Source organism: Populus trichocarpa, chromosome 13, assembly GCF_000002775.5.
Source record: "Populus trichocarpa isolate Nisqually-1 chromosome 13, P.trichocarpa_v4.1, whole genome shotgun sequence".
NCBI classification, from domain to species: Eukaryota; Viridiplantae; Streptophyta; class Magnoliopsida; order Malpighiales; family Salicaceae; genus Populus; species Populus trichocarpa.
The window spans coordinates 5,357,357-5,374,741 of NC_037297.2; the positions used below are offsets into that span (position 1 = coordinate 5,357,357).

Below are 17,385 nucleotides of genomic sequence, written 5' to 3' on the forward strand. Positions count from 1 at the left end.
ATATAAAATTATCATGCGGGTTAGTTCAATGCACATGTCATTTAACAAGTACATACATATTTTCCTAAATAAGTGCTTGTACTGTTTTTTTTTCCTATTTGAGCTTGTGGTTTCAGAAACTTTTCAATTGGTGTTTCTAAATTTCATTTTCTTATAGAGGATACATTTTACCAAGTCAAATGAAATTAAGAATTAGAACAACTAAAACCATCTAGGTGGTGGCCCAGTGGTAAGAGCTTGGGACCAAGAGGTTTGCTCCCTCTGTGGTCTTAGGTTCGAGCCCTGTGGTTACTCATATGATAGCCACTGGAGGCTTACATGGTCGTTAACTCCAGGGCCCGTGGGATTAGTCGAGGTGCGCGCAAGCTAGCCCGGACACCCACGTTAAACTAAAAAAAAGAATTAGAACAACTAAATTGTAATAATATTTTATTTTCCAATTAAAAAATAATAATAATAAAATATGACTTTTTTAAATAAAAAAAATCAGAATAGCTATTTCTTTCACTTTCTCACAAACCAAACAGTTATTTACCTCTAATTTTAAGAGATAAAAATTCTTAATTGTTTTTTATTAAATACAAATTTGTTATAAAAAAAGGAAACTTTCTTGTGCAATTACGTGCATATATATATTTTTGATTAATTATATATATTTTTATATCATTTACACTACATGTTATTTGTTTTTTCATTCCAGTAAAAAGAAACTACAACTAATAACTTAATTCGGAGTAGAGATAGAAAGTAGCTACACAAATCAAGCTAAATATGGGTGTCCAATGTTCCAAGCATAGTTTTGAAACCCGGCCCGGCCCGGCAGGTCGACCCGGGGCTGGAACCGGGTCGGGTTGAAGAAAAAACGGGGGAAGAGAAAACCCGATGTGACCCGGTTGACTCGGCGGGTTGACCCGGTAAGACTCGACTGCAAACCCGTTGACCTTTGTTTTTTTTTTTTTACTAAAATGACGTCGTTTTGATTTTAAAAAAAATTAACCCGGTCAAAACCCAAAACCCGGGCATTGAACCAGGCCAGCCCCACTGAACCGGGTCTTAGAACTATGGTTACAAGTCTTAAATCCTAAGAAAGGGTTTATCATTCCATGTATTTGTCGGGTAAATATGTAGAAAAAAAAAGTAAATAATTTATTTTAAAATATAATAAGAAATTTACTTGAAGACTAAACATGATTTTTAATAAAATTATGAAAATAATTGAAAAAATAAATTATGAAAATTTCAAAAAAAAAACATTTGTTTTCTAATTCAATTTTTAAATATAATAAGGGAAAAGTTAGCAACTTCCTTTATGATTTTTAATATAAATATTTTTTAATGAAAAATTATATACAAATAATCTTAATGATTAGTTAACAACTAATTTTAATGATTAGATCGAGATTTCTCTCTCTCTAATATCTATTAACTTCTTAAGTTACAAAATATATTAAAAGAATTAAGATTTTAATGTAATAATCTATAGTATCAAAAACAATTTTTTAAAATTTTATTCTTAAATATTTTTTTCAATCACATTGTTTTGTGACCAATTTCTAAAATTGGTCAAGGAAAGAAATTCCAACAATAGAGAATCAAAGTGCAAAATAAGGAGAAATCGCATAGTCAATCTCAATTTTTTACGAAAAGTACTTATAATTCATCTATTTTTATTTTTTCATTTTCAGTCCTTATAATTTTTTGAATTTTAGTTTTGATCTAAAAGTTTATTTTATTTATTCTCCTGTCCATGTATGTAAGAGATGAGACAAAAATTTATTGATTGATCATATTCCAATGATAAAAAAGGTTGATCTTGGTGTCAACGAGTTCCATTCGACGATGAGGGTAACATTAACATGTTTTTGTTGGGTTCCTGAAACACATACACGCTAAAACTTATTTACAATGGAGTCACACTTGAGTAATTATCTCATTTAATTTATGATCAATGGTTCTTGTGTGTGTGATTCATTGGGTTCCTGATAAGTTGGCCAAAATATAAATTACAATTCTAAATAAAATAGGATTAAATAAAATAAATTAATTAATTTATTATCAGTTTAATAATTGGTTGATTTATATTTAAAGATTAAGTATAATATTTAACAACATGTCATGATCCTCCAAATATTAGAAAAGTCGTAAGAGATTTGGCTTGACCTTTCAATAACTTGTTACTCGATGTAATTATTATTCATTCGTCAATAATTTCTTATTTATATATTATAGCATATAGTGTGTTTACTCTGTCAGACCATGTTTGTTCTCAATACTATAGTCATTGATTATTTGAATAAGATCTAAAACTCTTTTCAAATCTCATCTCACTTTGCAAAATGATTTATAATCAATACTATTTGAGAACAAATAAAACATTTTCTCTAATTCACCTAAGAAGATAAGTCCTCTCTTGATTACTTAAATATCTTCATGAAGTTCATGTTATACCTAATAGTTGCCCATTTATTACCCTTGATTAGAACAATGTGTAAAAAGATTAAAACATAACATTTCTTATATAAGATAACATAATAATCTCAAATATAAAGGTCATACAACTATCACTATAATTTTTTCATAGACACATGTGATCTCTCTACATGGAATTCTCATGCGGGTCATTTCAGTGTACATGTCATCTAACAAACACCTACATATTAGTTCTAGGCATCTCGCATATCTTAGCTTATGAAAACAATTACTTCCTTTCATAAAATAAAGAAGATAATATGTAGCAGTTTGAACAATTCTAATTAATATTTAGTCTTAATAAAACATTTACTATGAACATTTTAGGAACAATGCTTTAATGCAATAAAAACCTCATAGTTATAACAACTTTATAACTTCTTTTGCAAATTACTTTTGTCCTGATAACTTTATCTTTACTTTAAGTTCATTAATAAAATTTTTAATCAATATTAGAGATAAATAAATTAAATATATTTACATGAATAAAGTTGATGCTATATGTACCCAACCAATTAGCAACAAAGCATACACACAAATAATTTTTTAACATTCATCTTGCCTTAAAAAAGTCTTTCAAGGTCAAGAGAGAATTGTTTACTAGTTTGATTATGTGTTTTTGGACCAGTTTTGGGTTTTTGGATTGATAAAATGGTTTTTTAATGTTTTAAGAGCGTTTATTAGTTGTCTTTAAGTGAAAATAGACATTTCACTATAGCGATTCACAATATCGTTTTTTTTTCAATTTCTTTCTTAAACTGTTTTTTTTTTCAATTGCATCATTCTATGTCCAAATTAACGCCCAATTTCTAAAAAATTGTTAAGGAAAGAAAAATTCCAACAAAAAAGGACCAAAGTATAAAATAAAGAGAAATCAAATGGCCAGTCTCAAATTCATGAAAACATACGTTTAAAGTCCACCTATTTTCATTTTTATTCTTTTTCAGTCCCTATAGTTTTTAGAATTTTAGTTTTCATCCAAAAATTTATTTTATTTATTTTTCAGTTTCTGAATATGAGAGAGGAAAAAGAAAGTCGTCTATTGGCCACATTCAAATGACAAAAAGGTTGATGGTAGTGTGAACGAGTTCTATTCAATGAGGGGAGCCCATTAATGTGTTTTTGAACATTAATCTTGTCTAAAATAGTAGATCAAGATTAAAAAAGAAAAATCTTACTAGTTCGATTTTATATTTTCCACCTTTTTTAGTACTTTGGGTTGACAAATTTGTTTTTTGATGTTCTAATGATGTTTATTAGGTGTTTTTAGATGAAAATGAGTTCAAAAATAAATTTTTAGATAAAAAAACAATCCCTCGATTTTCTAACTACTATTGTAGCCACCAAATTTGAGGTAGGCAGACAACAGGCCGTTAAGCTTTATTTAAAAATAAATAAATAGGGGCGAACAATATACTATCCGCTTCTATAAGAAAAAAAAGGTAAGTATAAGGTTCGTCTTGCATGCTCATATGTGAGCTTCTTAAATAATGAGCCAAGCACCTGACCCCTTTTTTTAGCTTTGATTTTTATTTATTTTTTAAAAAATATAATTTAATTAAAATAGATTAATTAAGCACATGTGTGGGATACCCAACCTAACGAGTGTTTAGTTTTAATTGAGATTGTTTAAAATAAATTGATTAAACAAATTTTTATGATTTTTTTAATAGAATATCATTTCATTTTTACTTTAGTTTATGAATAAGATTGCAACATTTTTTTATATATTTGTAGGTATTCTTTCTATATAGCCTTACTTATTTTTTTTCTTTAATTTTATTCAATCTCTTGCCATATTTGTCTTTTTTATTATTATTTTATTGAATAAAAATTGATTCCAAAAAATAAAGATATTAAATACAACTAGATTTATGACTGTGTTTTGAGACCATATATTTTGATTCACAATTAACTTTCAACTTTCTAATTTAGACTTTAATTAAATATCATTTAGTTTTTACTTCGTTTTCACATAAGATAATAATTTTTTTCTGATATTAGTATGTATTTTATTTGTGCAACTTTGCATAATATTTTTTTTCATTTGATTTTATTAAATCGCTTTTATGTGTGTCTATTTTAATTATCATTTGATTACATAAAAACTTGATTGTAAGAAATAAAGTTATTAAATATAATTGGGTTAATAACTCATGTTGTAAGATCAATTATCTTTATCTATATTTATCTCTTAATTTTTTAATTTAGTCTTTGGTTATCTTTAACATTTTTTTTATATTTATTGACACATATAATTTTCAATTTATTTAATTAAATGCATTCATATACCTTTTGATTTATGATTATAATGGTTGTTTCTTGGTATCAAAAAATAGTTGGAAAAGCCCATGCATTTATGTTTTTGTGCTGAATTTTTTACCAACAATGAAGCGCGAGCCAAGTAGTTAGTTAGTTATTTAATGACAACTCATTGATTTTTATTTTTTAAAAAATATATATTATAAATTTTCAAACTTTATCCGTAATTTCTTATAAATAATACTTTTTTAGATAACCTTTATTTTCCTGGGAAATGAAATTTAATATCTTTGTTAAATTATCTTTAGTAATTGGTAATATCTACATATATAATTGATAGTTTTAGAATTGCAATTTTTTATTTGTAAATTAGCAATATAAATTATTGAACATTTAGAATTTATGATTTTTTTCTCTTTTCCTATTATATGAATAATAATTAATTTAGTGAGCATTCTTTTTTCTCTATTAATTTATTTCTTCATATAAAGATTTTAAATAACGTATATAAAATTTAGGTTATATTACGATCCAAATAATGGAAATTTCCTCAATCAAAAAATGAAGCAACTTGAGGGCCCTTAACTAGAATTCACTAGTTAAATTTCTTTTAACGAAGTTGTTTCTGATTAAAAAAATTTGAACACAAAAAAAATATTTAAATATTTCTAACATGTTCTTTTAGTTGAAAAATAAAATTAATCATGAACTCAAAATGTAATGCATATGTTTAATAAAATAAATTGAGTAGTTTTATGCCGTAAATAAATGCTAAAAAAAACTTTAATACTAACGAAAGACTAAGTTAGGAAGTAAAGAGACTAACATAAATAAAAATAACCAATCTAAATGAGTGCTAAATGACTGGGCAAAACTTAACTTGAATTAAAAATATTTTAAGATGTCATTTTTTTTTTAATATTAAGATAATGAAATCTCATAGCAACCTAGATCAATTCAGGTTAACTTGTCAAACTCGTGATTTAAATCATGAACCCCAATTGGGTTTCACAACTTTTTTAAAACTATATTTTTATTTAATCATGTGATAGCTAAAATTGACACTCGTATAGAAGAAAACAAATAAAACAAAAAAAAGGTTTTATAAAAAGAATGCTTTTTAATTTATAAAAAAATATTTTTATAATCTTATTAAAAAACACAGTAAAAATCAAATATTATAGCTAAAATTAACACTCATATTGAAGAAAACTAAAAAAAAAGGTTGTATAAAAAGAATGTTTTTTAATTTTTTTAAAAACATTCTATAATATTATTGGACAAGAAAGTAAAAATCAAATGATATTAAATAAAATAATATCTAAATATATTCTAAATTAGTTTGATAGAAGAAAAAAAATGTCAGACGTGCAGGCTTGTGTGGCTCAGTGCATGGGCTTTTAAAAATAAATCTAGTTGTATGGGTCTGTCAACTCAAGCCTGCAAACGTAGGCCATTTTATTATTTTTCCTTTAAGGTGCCTAACTTTTGTTTTTTGTTTTTTTTTTAAAAAATAGGTTGTTTGTTATAGTAGACGATGCTTCACCCCTTGCATGAATTTCGACCACCAAAAAGATGCTCGTAAAATGAGGGGGTGTTTTATGATCTAAAAGTTTATTTTAAACTTATTTTTATTTAAAAAAAGAAACTAATAAACACTTTATAACACCATAACTAATAAATCAACCAAATAACCCAAAAAAACTGTTAAAAAATACAAAATTAAACCTAAAAAATCCCACCCCAACACCAATCCACTTTTCCCGACAATATAGAATCTCAAAAACATCTCAATGGCCCTCCTCTCGGCAAGAAAAATACTTTGACATCAACTTTTTTCTCATTCTTCTCTCCTTCTCTCAAGGAGACACTAAAAATTAAACAAAATAAAATTTTGAATTAAAATATTTAATTGCAAAATTTGCCAAAATCCCATGCAGAGAACTCCCTGAAAGCACCGACAGCAAAGTGCTTTAAAAAATGGCTGACATTTCTTTCTTTCTTTTTTTTCAATTCTGGCACTCTAATTTTTAATTTGTTGTGAAAATTTGATATATATATTTTTTAAAAAAATCTAGTATCACTCCAACATTAAGACTTTCTTTCAAGCCTAAATGGACTAAATAAAACAAAAAACTAAATACTAAAAATATATTAAAAGACCTTAAAAAAACCAAGTCATTGTGCAAATTAAACCACACTAACTTATCAGTGCATTTTTTGTGAAATTACGATCCCTTTTAGATTTTTCTTTAATCTATAAGGCTGTAATCATATTGTAAAAAATAAATTATAAAAAACTAATTTTAATAAGCCAATATTAAAAAACTAAATAAAAAAAACTAAACACGAAAAATAATTGAAAGAACATAAAAAAATCCACTCGACTTGTTAACATAGTTATTAAACTCGAGTTGACCCGGCAGGTCGGCCCGGGACTCGATTGACCCAGTGGCTATACTGGTTTGGATAATATAAAAGACCGGGATGAGGAAAAACCTGGAAAAACCTGGTTTAGACCAGATTTCTTTGACCCGCTGGGTTACCCGTGACCTGGCAAAACCCGACTGAGACCAGATTTTTTTTTTCAAATATGTTTTTTCTCCTAGCCAAAGACTCATTTTTTTATATATATTTTTAGTTGGTTATTAACCCTTTTCAAAGTTCATTATATAAATACTAAAAGAATGTTTTATTTTTTTAATGTGGGATTTGAAGTCTTTTAGTATATATACTCTATGTTTACAAGAAAAAAAAATTATGTTATTTTAATATGTAATAAAAAATCTTTTTAATTAAAATACTTCAACTTAAAAAGATAACATACTAAGATAATATCTTTTAAATGCGAGATACAAAATCTTTTGAAATAATATTTGAAACTTCATTATTTATAACATATATAACTCATATTCACATGGATTGTTTTTTAATTTTTTCATTTGAAATATTAAAATTTTAAAAAAAAATTTAATTTTTTTAAATTAATTCAAGTTCACATAAATTAATTTATATAATCTAAAATCTAACTTTTTGATCGTATCAACTCCTGAATTGGTTTCGATAACTATGCTTCTCAGGGCATGAACAATGAAACCAAGGCTATGTTTGTTTCTCGAAAAGTGATTTCTGGAAAACCATTTTCTAAACTTTCATGTGTTTGTTTACCATTAGAAGAATTGGTCAATGGAAAACATTTTCCAATCAAAAAAAAAATTGGCTTGGTTTCCAGGAAAGTGTTTCCTTGGAAAATTTGGGCGGGAAACACTTTCTAAAAGTTGTGAAAAATTTAGAAATGTCATATTATTTGCTGATTATATCAAATTTGATCCTCAAACTTTTGATTGCTATATATATTTTGTTTTAAATATTTATTTTTCAATTTCATCTCTTAAAATTTAATTTTTATATTAATTTTGGTCCTCATTTTTATAATTGTTATTTGCTTTTTTTTTATCATTTTTTTATTGAAATTTTTTATTTATCAAATTTGATCCTCATTCTTTTGATTGTTACTTATTTTATTTGAAATAATTTATGAAATGTTAATTATTATTATTTTAATTTATTCATCTTTTATTTTTTTTATTTTTTAGATTTGATATCTATTATTTTGATTATTATTTATTTTATTTGAGATAATTTATGAAATTATATTTTTTTTCAATTCCATTTTCATTCAACTTTTTAATTTGTAAAATTTGTTCTTTGTTATTTTAATAAACTTGAGAAAAATAAAACATTAATAAGTTATTTTTCAGCTCATTTTCCATGACATGACCAAACATTGGAAAGTGTTTTTTTACTTATTTTTCATTATACTACCAAACATCAAAAAATAATTCACTTTTTTTAAATTTATTTTCCAAATATAAATTACTTTCCAACAAATAAACTAGCCTTGAAACTCCATTTGAATTTCTTCTCAATTCTTAATAATAACAAAATCCAATCGTAGCATTCCAAAAACATAGAATCCCTGTCTTGTCAGCTCGCGTGACACTCACACGCGCACAAATTCGCTAGCTACAGGGGATAAATAAAGCCCTAATCCAGACCATGTGTCATTTGTACGGTATAATTTCCCGCCTAGTCTCTCCCATTTCCCGCTCTCAAAACCCTAACCCACCCGCTATCAGAAGAAATGGGGCAGAAACAACAACCCACCGCCGATCCAATCTCCGAGCCTAAGAAACGCCGTCGTGTTGGCTTCTCCAATATCGGTTAGTCAATTTCCCATTAACTTTGCTCACTGGTTACCAACTCTTTCCAGTGATTTTTGCTTAATTTAGTGATATTTGTGTTGATCTTTGATGCAGATGTTGGAATCGAGGCCAATCAGTGCATCCTAATTTACCTGGGTACGTTATAATCAACTTTTAAGGTTTTTTTTTGGGAATTTTATTCTACTTATAACCTGTTTGGCTGGTGTCATTGACTCGTTTTTGTTTACTGGGAAAATGTATGAGCAGAGATGCAATTTTCTTTTTGTTATATTAATTTTAGGAAAAGAATACAACTATTAAGAGTTTTTTCGTTCCTTTGTCCTTTCTCTTTATGGAAACTTCGGGAATAAGCTTTGTTCTTGCTCGAGCATTATTAAGTCATTATTAGAAATAGTATAAAGCAGAGAATTGGACAGGCTTTTGCTTGTTTGATAAATAAAAGATTCATGACTTTGAGATGGCTGCATACTTGAAGAGTTATGCTCGTGATGATTGGTTTTCTGTGTAGTTGCATTTATGGCACCCTCTGAAATTTTGGATTTAATAATTTATTATTTTTTTATTCTTGTTTTGATTTTCATGTGTACTTGATGATTGGTATCTTAGTTTCTAGCAAGGAAGAAGTGGGTGCTTCACACAGTTTTCGTATTAGTCCAGTTGACTTGAATGGCTTTTTTGATGAGGATGGGAAAATCTACGGTTACAATGGGTTGAAGGTAATGCACATTTTCACTAGATTGCTGCTTACCAGGGTTTTGCATGTTGAGCATGTTATTTGTGTTAACTATTTACCATCTGCACACACTCAAGTTTCAATACAAGATTATTACTCTATGCTACCATGTTTTGTTCTCCAATTTTGTTCAATATCTTTGTATACAGATAACCATCTGGGTTAGCAGCGTATCATTCCATGCATTTGCTGATATTAAGTTTCAGAGCACATCTGATGTGAGTAATGACATTCTTGTTATTCAATATATTGAGTAACTTGTCTTATCGATCAGTTGAGTTTTTGAGGGTGGTTCTAGCTTTATGTTCTTAAATGGAATTTTACTGAGTTCTGTGATTGTATGTTGTTAGGGGGGGAAAGGTATCACGGATCTCAAATCATCTCTTCAGGTATACAATGACTGCAAAGTCTGCAATGCTACTGCTTTTCTTCATTTCTTATGTCAATTGGGGCCTGCTGACTGGTTTGTTGTTACCCACAGAGAATTTTCGCCGATACTCTTGTTGACAACAAAGATGACTTCCTTCAGACATTTTCAACAGAGAGTCATTTTGTTAGGTGCTTTGTTATGGTTATCTTGCGCACATCTAACTCAAGCTTTTATTTAGTCCTTGCACTGCTGTTTGATTTATGATTTCTATATTTTAAATGTTTGCAGATCCATTATCTCAGATGGAGAGATATTGCAACACAAAACCTCCAATGGACATGTTGATTCTAATAGTCATTTAGGGACAGCTACTTCAGATGTCGAGGTACTTGATTTCATATTCAGCTATTAAAGTTTTGTTTATGGTTTGAGTGGCTTGTCTGGAATCTCTTATGTTGAGTGGGGGAATGCAGAAAAACCCTAAACTTCAGTCTTGGGTAATTTATTGGGGAACTAGGTATTTAATAGAGTTTGATTTGGATAATATCTGCGAATGATTGCAATTTCATTTTAGAGAATTATGAAATGAAAAGTGACTGGAACATTACAATGCTTGTTTGGTTTTAGATCTGATGGCTTGTCTGGAATCTCTTATGTTGAGTGGGGGAATGCAGAAAAACCCTTAACTTCAGTCTTGGGTAATTTATTGGGGAACTAGGTATTTAATAGAGTTTGATTTGGATAATATCTGCGGATGATTGCAATTTGATTTTAGAGAATTATGAAATGAAAAGTGGCTGGAACATTACAATGCTCGTTTGGTTTTAGATCTGATTTGAAGTAGATTGTGTGCACAATTCAGAAAGAATGGGAAGGATGTAGATCAGGGGAGATTAAACAAAGGAGAGAACCTTAGGCATTATGTCTCATTAATGCATCCCTGCTAACCATATGCTCTAAATGCAGTACGGGTTGGCACTCTCAAGGCAGAGTCCCTGTATACAATCATAATTCCTGAAATTGTTGCAGTTCCCAGATTGTTCCTGTCTTTGAAATCTATATTAAAAGCACAGTGCTTTTATGACTAGCAGACAAGAGATATATAAAAGATTTATTATCAGTCCAAAAAGAAAAGGTCCTTTGTCTTCACTACCTTTGTCTCAGTTCTATTTATTTGGCGGGGAAAGAGGGTGCTATGGGGCTGGATGCTGACACTGGAATAAACAATTTCTAGTTCTTCTATTTCCATCTTTTTTCCTAGTGTATTTTGTAGAGGTTTGCTTGAAAGAGATGGCCATGGTTACTGTTCTTTCCTACTCTGTCAGGTTGTTCGCATGGTTATAGGAAATACAGCTGCTGGACACCTTTACAGTCGCCTGGTTCCTCTTGTTCTTCTTCTTATCGATGGTAATTCTTTACTGGCGTTGGTCTGTCAAGGAATATGCTATTTTTATTGCTTCCTTCCTTGCTGTCCAGGTGTTTGATTCTGAAAAGTTGTATTTTCCGACTCAGGTAGCAATCCCATTGATGTTGATGATCCAGGATGGGAATTGTATGTCCTAATTCAGAAGAAAAGTGATGAACATGGGGATACTCAACATAAACTGTTGGGTTTTACTGCGGTGTATCGTTTTTATCATTACCCCGACAGCACACGTTTGCGGCTCAGTCAGGTTCATTTTCTTTTATTTTAATACATCAGTGGGGGAGCAGGTAAATAAACTTCATGTGACTTTCTATAGTAAATTGATGAGATCTTCTATTGATGGCAGATATTGGTGTTGCCTCCATACCAACACAAGGGTTATGGTGGTCACCTTGTTGAAGTACTCAGCAATGTTGCCATATTGGAAGATGTTTATGACTTGACAGTTGAAGAACCATTAGATTACTTCCAACACGTGCGCACCTCTATTGACATAAAACGTCTCCTTCTCTTTGCCCCAATCCAAGATGCAGTTAATTCAACTGTTTCGTATCTAAAACAAGGAAAACTGTCAAAGAAAACCCATGTGCCTTGTTTTAACCCACCTGTAAGTGCAGTTGAAGATGTTAGGAAAACCTTGAAAATCAACAGGAAACAGTTTCTTCAGTGTTGGGAAGTTCTAATTTATCTAGGTCTTGATCCTGTTGACAAGTACATGGAGGATTTTGTGGCGATCATCTCAAGTCGTGTGAAGGCTGATGTCTTAGGGAAAGATTCTGGGAGCAGTGGGAAACAAGTGGTTGAAGTTCCAAGTGATTATAATCCGGAGATGTCATTTGTAATGTTCAGGTCACAGGACAGTGAAGCTGCTCGTGTTTGGATGGATGAAAACCAGACAAATCAAGAAGAGCAACTCCAGCAATTGGTAGATGAAAGGGTCAAAGAGATAAAATTGATTGCGCAGAAGGTGCATCATGTCTAAACTGTTGAAGCATTCTATTGTATCCCCCCCCCCCCCCCCACCTGTGACGCTGATGCATCTGCCAGAAATTAGAGCTTAGGGTACTAGAGGCTCCCAAGCTGTATGTTGAAGCTGGACTGTAAACGATTAGCTGTAGTTTTTGGGCTTATAATCTTTTTAATGTACTATATTGGGAGACAAGTTTTCCATCCATATAGTTATGCTGCCTTTATTGCTTTTGGGTTCTGTTTGGCAGATGCCGTGGTGATTATGAGTCCGTGGTGTTTATTTATATATATATATATATATATCCAGTTGCAAAAAAAGAAATAAAAAAGAAGAAAATAATGCTTTGATAGTTATACGTCTCTCGCTAGCCAGTTCCAAGTTCCAGCCTTGCAAATTATTCTCAACTAGGGGCTGGTCTGATGATACGAACCCATTTGGAAAAGGAGTGTTTAGGTAATGTGGGTGAGGTTTTTGTGAAGAAAATACAAATCCAATAATGGGAGAGGACATAACAGGGAGAAGCTTTATTAGAAAAATAGAAGAATGAGAGAGAGAGAGAGAGAGAGAGCGCCATCTTAAAACATTTTCTCACAAGCTCAACCACTTGTACACTTACAGAGTCATCGGTCTTCTGTCAGTTACGGATTTTTCATTGGGTTTTGAGTCATCGTACAATGCAATCTGTCAAGGATGTTTGTTTCTTGACTTTTTTGAGCTACTTTTATTTATGTCATGTAAGGAGGCTATACCTTTACAAATGCATGCATCATGTCCAGGGCCTAAAATTAAGTGTGTTCGGAGGTGTTTAAAAAAAAAAAACATATTAAAATATTTATTTTTATTTTTTATATTAGAACAACTACTTCAAAAAACATTCCACTTAAAAAAACTAATAAAGTGTGTGTACACTCACACTACACTAGGGATATGTCTTTTTTGTTTGTTTGTAAGAAACGGTGGCTACACATAACAAGCGTGATTTAAAAACATAAAAAACTAATAATTTAGGTTATAGTCATGAATGAATTTAATAAGTTGATTTTATTTTAATGAGATATTAAAAAAAAGATAATGATAGTAAATGAACAAAATATTTATATAAAAAAAAATCATGAGAAAAAAAAACATTTGGAAGCATGGATTGGATAATAAATAAACAAAAAACCTAGCTCAAGTAAACTTGAAGTATTGCGATACACATGTAACCTGTGTTAACTCGTAAAACCCATGGTCGAGGTCATTAGATCAGGAAAACTTGATTGAAAAGGAATTAAAGAAAACCACAAAGTCATTTTTAAAAAAAAAACGTTGAACGATGAAATCAAAAAAGAAAATAAACCAAAAAAAGAATGTTGACTTGCATTAACTTCTCAAACCCGTGACCCGAATCATTGTACCGGAAGCACCATACATAGAAAAACTGAGAAGCCCAATCCCCACCAAATCAAACGTTGAAGGATAAAATTGAGGGAAAATCAATTACATAAAATGATCTAAAATAAAAAAATAATAATTAAAAGAATGAGGGTGAAAATCAAAATAAAAAAATAAATTAGAGGCCAACTAATTTTTTTTTATTGGAGGGTTAAATTGAAAAAAAAAATAACTTTAACAAAAAAAAATCAAAAGAATAAGGACTAAATTGGAAACAATAATACACCATAAACTTGGATTGAATGATGAAATTCAAAACCAATAAAACTTTTACAAAAAGATCAAGGAAAAAAATAAAGAAAAAATAATAATATATGACAAATTGAAATTGAAAGGCTAAACTGAAAACAAATAAAAATAAAAAATAAAAAAAATAAGAACTGAAGTTGAAATACCAAAAATAAAGAGGATCAACCTATAATTTTTAGAGAGGCAAAAAAAAAAAGGTTCACTAGGTATAAACCGCTTCACCACTGCCAACACACATCGCACTAAGAGAAAGAGGACACGATCGCTCTTTAAACAACATGGATGAAAGGCAATTTTAGCCACCGAATAGCGCCACACGTGTCGATTAAAATGTACGAATGCCTCCCACTCGTTGATATATAGACCACACGCCCTAACAACCTTTTCTATTTCAATATTAATTAATATTGATTAAAAGACTAAATTACTCTCGATAAACCAGGAAATTACAAAAAAAAAAAAAAACAAATTGAAAAGACAAAGATGAACCTGGACCAAAGGTAAGTTTTTTTTTTTTTTTTACTTTAAGAGCATTTAAGTAATTTAACCGTTAATTGAAAAGTAAAAATTCAAAATTGCTCCTACGTGCTAGGGATTTGTTTTTCTCCTTCGAAATTTTAGTCTTTTTATTATTCATAACAAAATAAAAAGACCTTACTACCCCATCACCAAGCCAAATTTTTTGGACTGAAAGGGTAAAATCATAACTTCATTGTTGAATTTATGAATATTGAACTACAATGAATATCACTATTTGAACACCTTTTTTTTAGTTTATTTGTTATATTTTGCTCAAGAAAATTAAGAATATGTTTGGGAACGCGGTGTAAATCGCGTTCCCAAAAAAATTAAATTTTTTTTTTACTAAAATTTAATATGGTTTGTACGTTTTAGATCGTTTTGATGTGCTGATGTCAAAAATGATTTTTAAAAAATAAAAAAAAATCATTGGCATGCATTTCGGCACAAAAAGGTTATTTGAAAAGCAACCGCTACCACACTGCCAATCACCCTCTAAGTCATGGCCCTTTAATAAGGCATGATAGTGATCATCTCTAAGTTAATTTTAAGTATGTCATTTTCCAGTTTGAAATTAAAATTTTATTTAATATTTTTATGATATCCCCCACGTAAATATCATTTACATTCAGGGGCTTGCACACATTATAATCGAACAAAGGTCGAGTTCAACCGTTAGACTCGATATTCAATCGAATGTTTAATGTGTCACCATTTAACTAAATTAATAAATTTATTTTTATTGTTGAATATTTGTTCAGCCTCTAAATCAAAGCTTCCTAGCAAATGTCTATGACTAAGTGTCCAATCATGAGAAACAACAAATGTGGACCCAGAAGCAGCTTCAAATTTAGGAGCATAAGGTATTATTTCATCACCAACATCATCATCAATATTAATATCATCATCAATATTTACTATCATATTCGAGTCTAACATTTCATCATCTTTATTGTCACTAGCTTCAAAATAGTCAAATCTGTGCTGATAAGTGAAAGGATTGTCAAATATATTATCATCAATCCTTTGTAGCAAATCACCCAACAATAAACTATTTTCCCTCTACTAACTGACTTTGAAGAACTGACAGATTGTGTAGACTTATACATATTTGACCAGAAGTTAGGACATATAGGTCGACTACTTGTATACAATACCATTATGTTCAATCCATTTTGGATGAAAGAATCAATTACTATCTTAAAACTTCCATCATATATAATTGGTACAAGATAATACCGATGTTCACCAATTTGAAACCTCTAAGTTATTTCAATATCATTATAATTCCACCTACGTCAATGACAAATAGTTTGTCATTTCCACAAATGATATGCCTAAATTATCATTTAACAACAAATCACTCCCATCATTATATGTAATATTATTGTTCATATTAGGAAAAATAACGTCATTATAATGATATAACATAAATATGTTATAAGACATTATATATATATATATATATATAATCGAATTCTGATCAATTGGATGTAATTTTATCTAAATTGCATTACCCCACCCTTGATTGTCAAAATTCATAACAAATTCAAACAAATTCTCAAAATTTAATGCAATGCGTTCTTGACCAAAATTAAACATCGTTCATGATATCAAATCTAGTTGATATTTTCATGCTCAATTGCATGAAATCAAACCCAAATTCATAATAAATTTAAAAAATTTAAAGGAAATACCAAATTCAACAACTTATCTATAATTCAATGCAACATGTAATCCATCATAATTCTACTAAATTCATGCTCTATTGCATGAAATCATTAAGTGTAGTTGATAACATTATTAGTTGATTACAACCAATTTACACAAAATCTCTAATTCGACAACTTATCCAGAATTCAACACAACACATAATTTATTGAAATAATTAATTCGTAATTAATTTAACTTATTTTCATGTTCAACTATATCAAATTAATCCCAATTGATGATATTCATAGCTAATTTATCATTAATTCAACAACCACTAAATCCAACATAAACATTAAACAATTATTTCATTTCAACTAAACCAAACACGAATTCATAGAGATGTAGTAAATTTACATTGCTTGTAGGCCTAGAAAAAGGATTGGGACAACAGGGGCAACGACGATGACGATGACGGATTTTGAAGAGAAAAACGTTATAGAATGTTTGAAAACTAAGATGAGTTTGATTTTTTTATGCTATAAGAAAAAACAACAATTGATTGATGAGTTTTTTTTAAATAGAGAAAGGGTGTGGATGTAGGTTTTTTGAGAGAAGGATGTTACATCTGTCTGTGTTCTTAAATTTAGAGAGGAGTTTAAATTTTTATAATATGACTTATTTCTGAAATATAATTTTTTAAGTTATCACATTTTTAAAGGAGTGATAATTATCTTATCACGCTTAAAAATAATGATATTTATCACCTATCATGTTTTCAAAGCACTATAAAATAAAAATATATTAATTTACCAAAAAAAAATTCAAATGTTATTACGCTGCTAAAAATCTTAAGTTACTATACTAATTCAAAAAAAAAAAACACAAAAAAGGACTTAAGCCAGGTGGGCAGCCAGCATGCAGCATCTCTTATCGAAAAAGACGTTACTATAATTATGCAACTCCTCCTATTACTTTTACTTTTCAAAACCCAATAATTAACATCCAGTCCATGCCAAATCATCGCATGTATTGAAGGCACTGTATTACAATAACTTTGATATGAAATTTTAATTT

General features: G+C 29.4%; 1 protein-coding gene across 1 annotated transcript; it reads left to right on the plus strand.

Annotated features, from left to right (window-relative positions):
* The first annotated feature begins 8,786 nt into the window (after positions 1-8,786).
* LOC7489713 (histone acetyltransferase type B catalytic subunit) lies at positions 8,787-12,686 on the plus strand. Its single transcript, XM_002319167.4, has 10 exons — positions 8,787-8,954; positions 9,051-9,092; positions 9,564-9,673; positions 9,840-9,908; positions 10,041-10,079; positions 10,172-10,248; positions 10,349-10,445; positions 11,386-11,467; positions 11,573-11,733; positions 11,833-12,686. The coding sequence occupies exons 1-10, from the start codon at positions 8,876-8,878 to the stop codon at positions 12,466-12,468; spliced, it is 1,392 nt and encodes a 463-aa protein (XP_002319203.4). The 5' UTR covers positions 8,787-8,875; the 3' UTR covers positions 12,469-12,686.
* The last annotated feature ends 4,699 nt before the right edge of the window (positions 12,687-17,385 follow it).

What these genes read in the sequence shown, in the direction of transcription:
- LOC7489713 (XM_002319167.4), top strand. Translation starts at nt 8,876, where the DNA reads ATGGGGCAGAAACAACAACCCACCGCCGATCCAATCTCCGAGCCTAAG. An exon ending in TGTTGGCTTCTCCAATATCG is followed by an intron (nt 8,955 to 9,050) that starts GTTAGTCAATTT and finishes TCTTTGATGCAG; the next exon opens with ATGTTGGAATCGAGGCCAAT. An exon ending in CAGCTACTTCAGATGTCGAG is followed by an intron (nt 10,446 to 11,385) that starts GTACTTGATTTC and finishes CTACTCTGTCAG; the next exon opens with GTTGTTCGCATGGTTATAGG.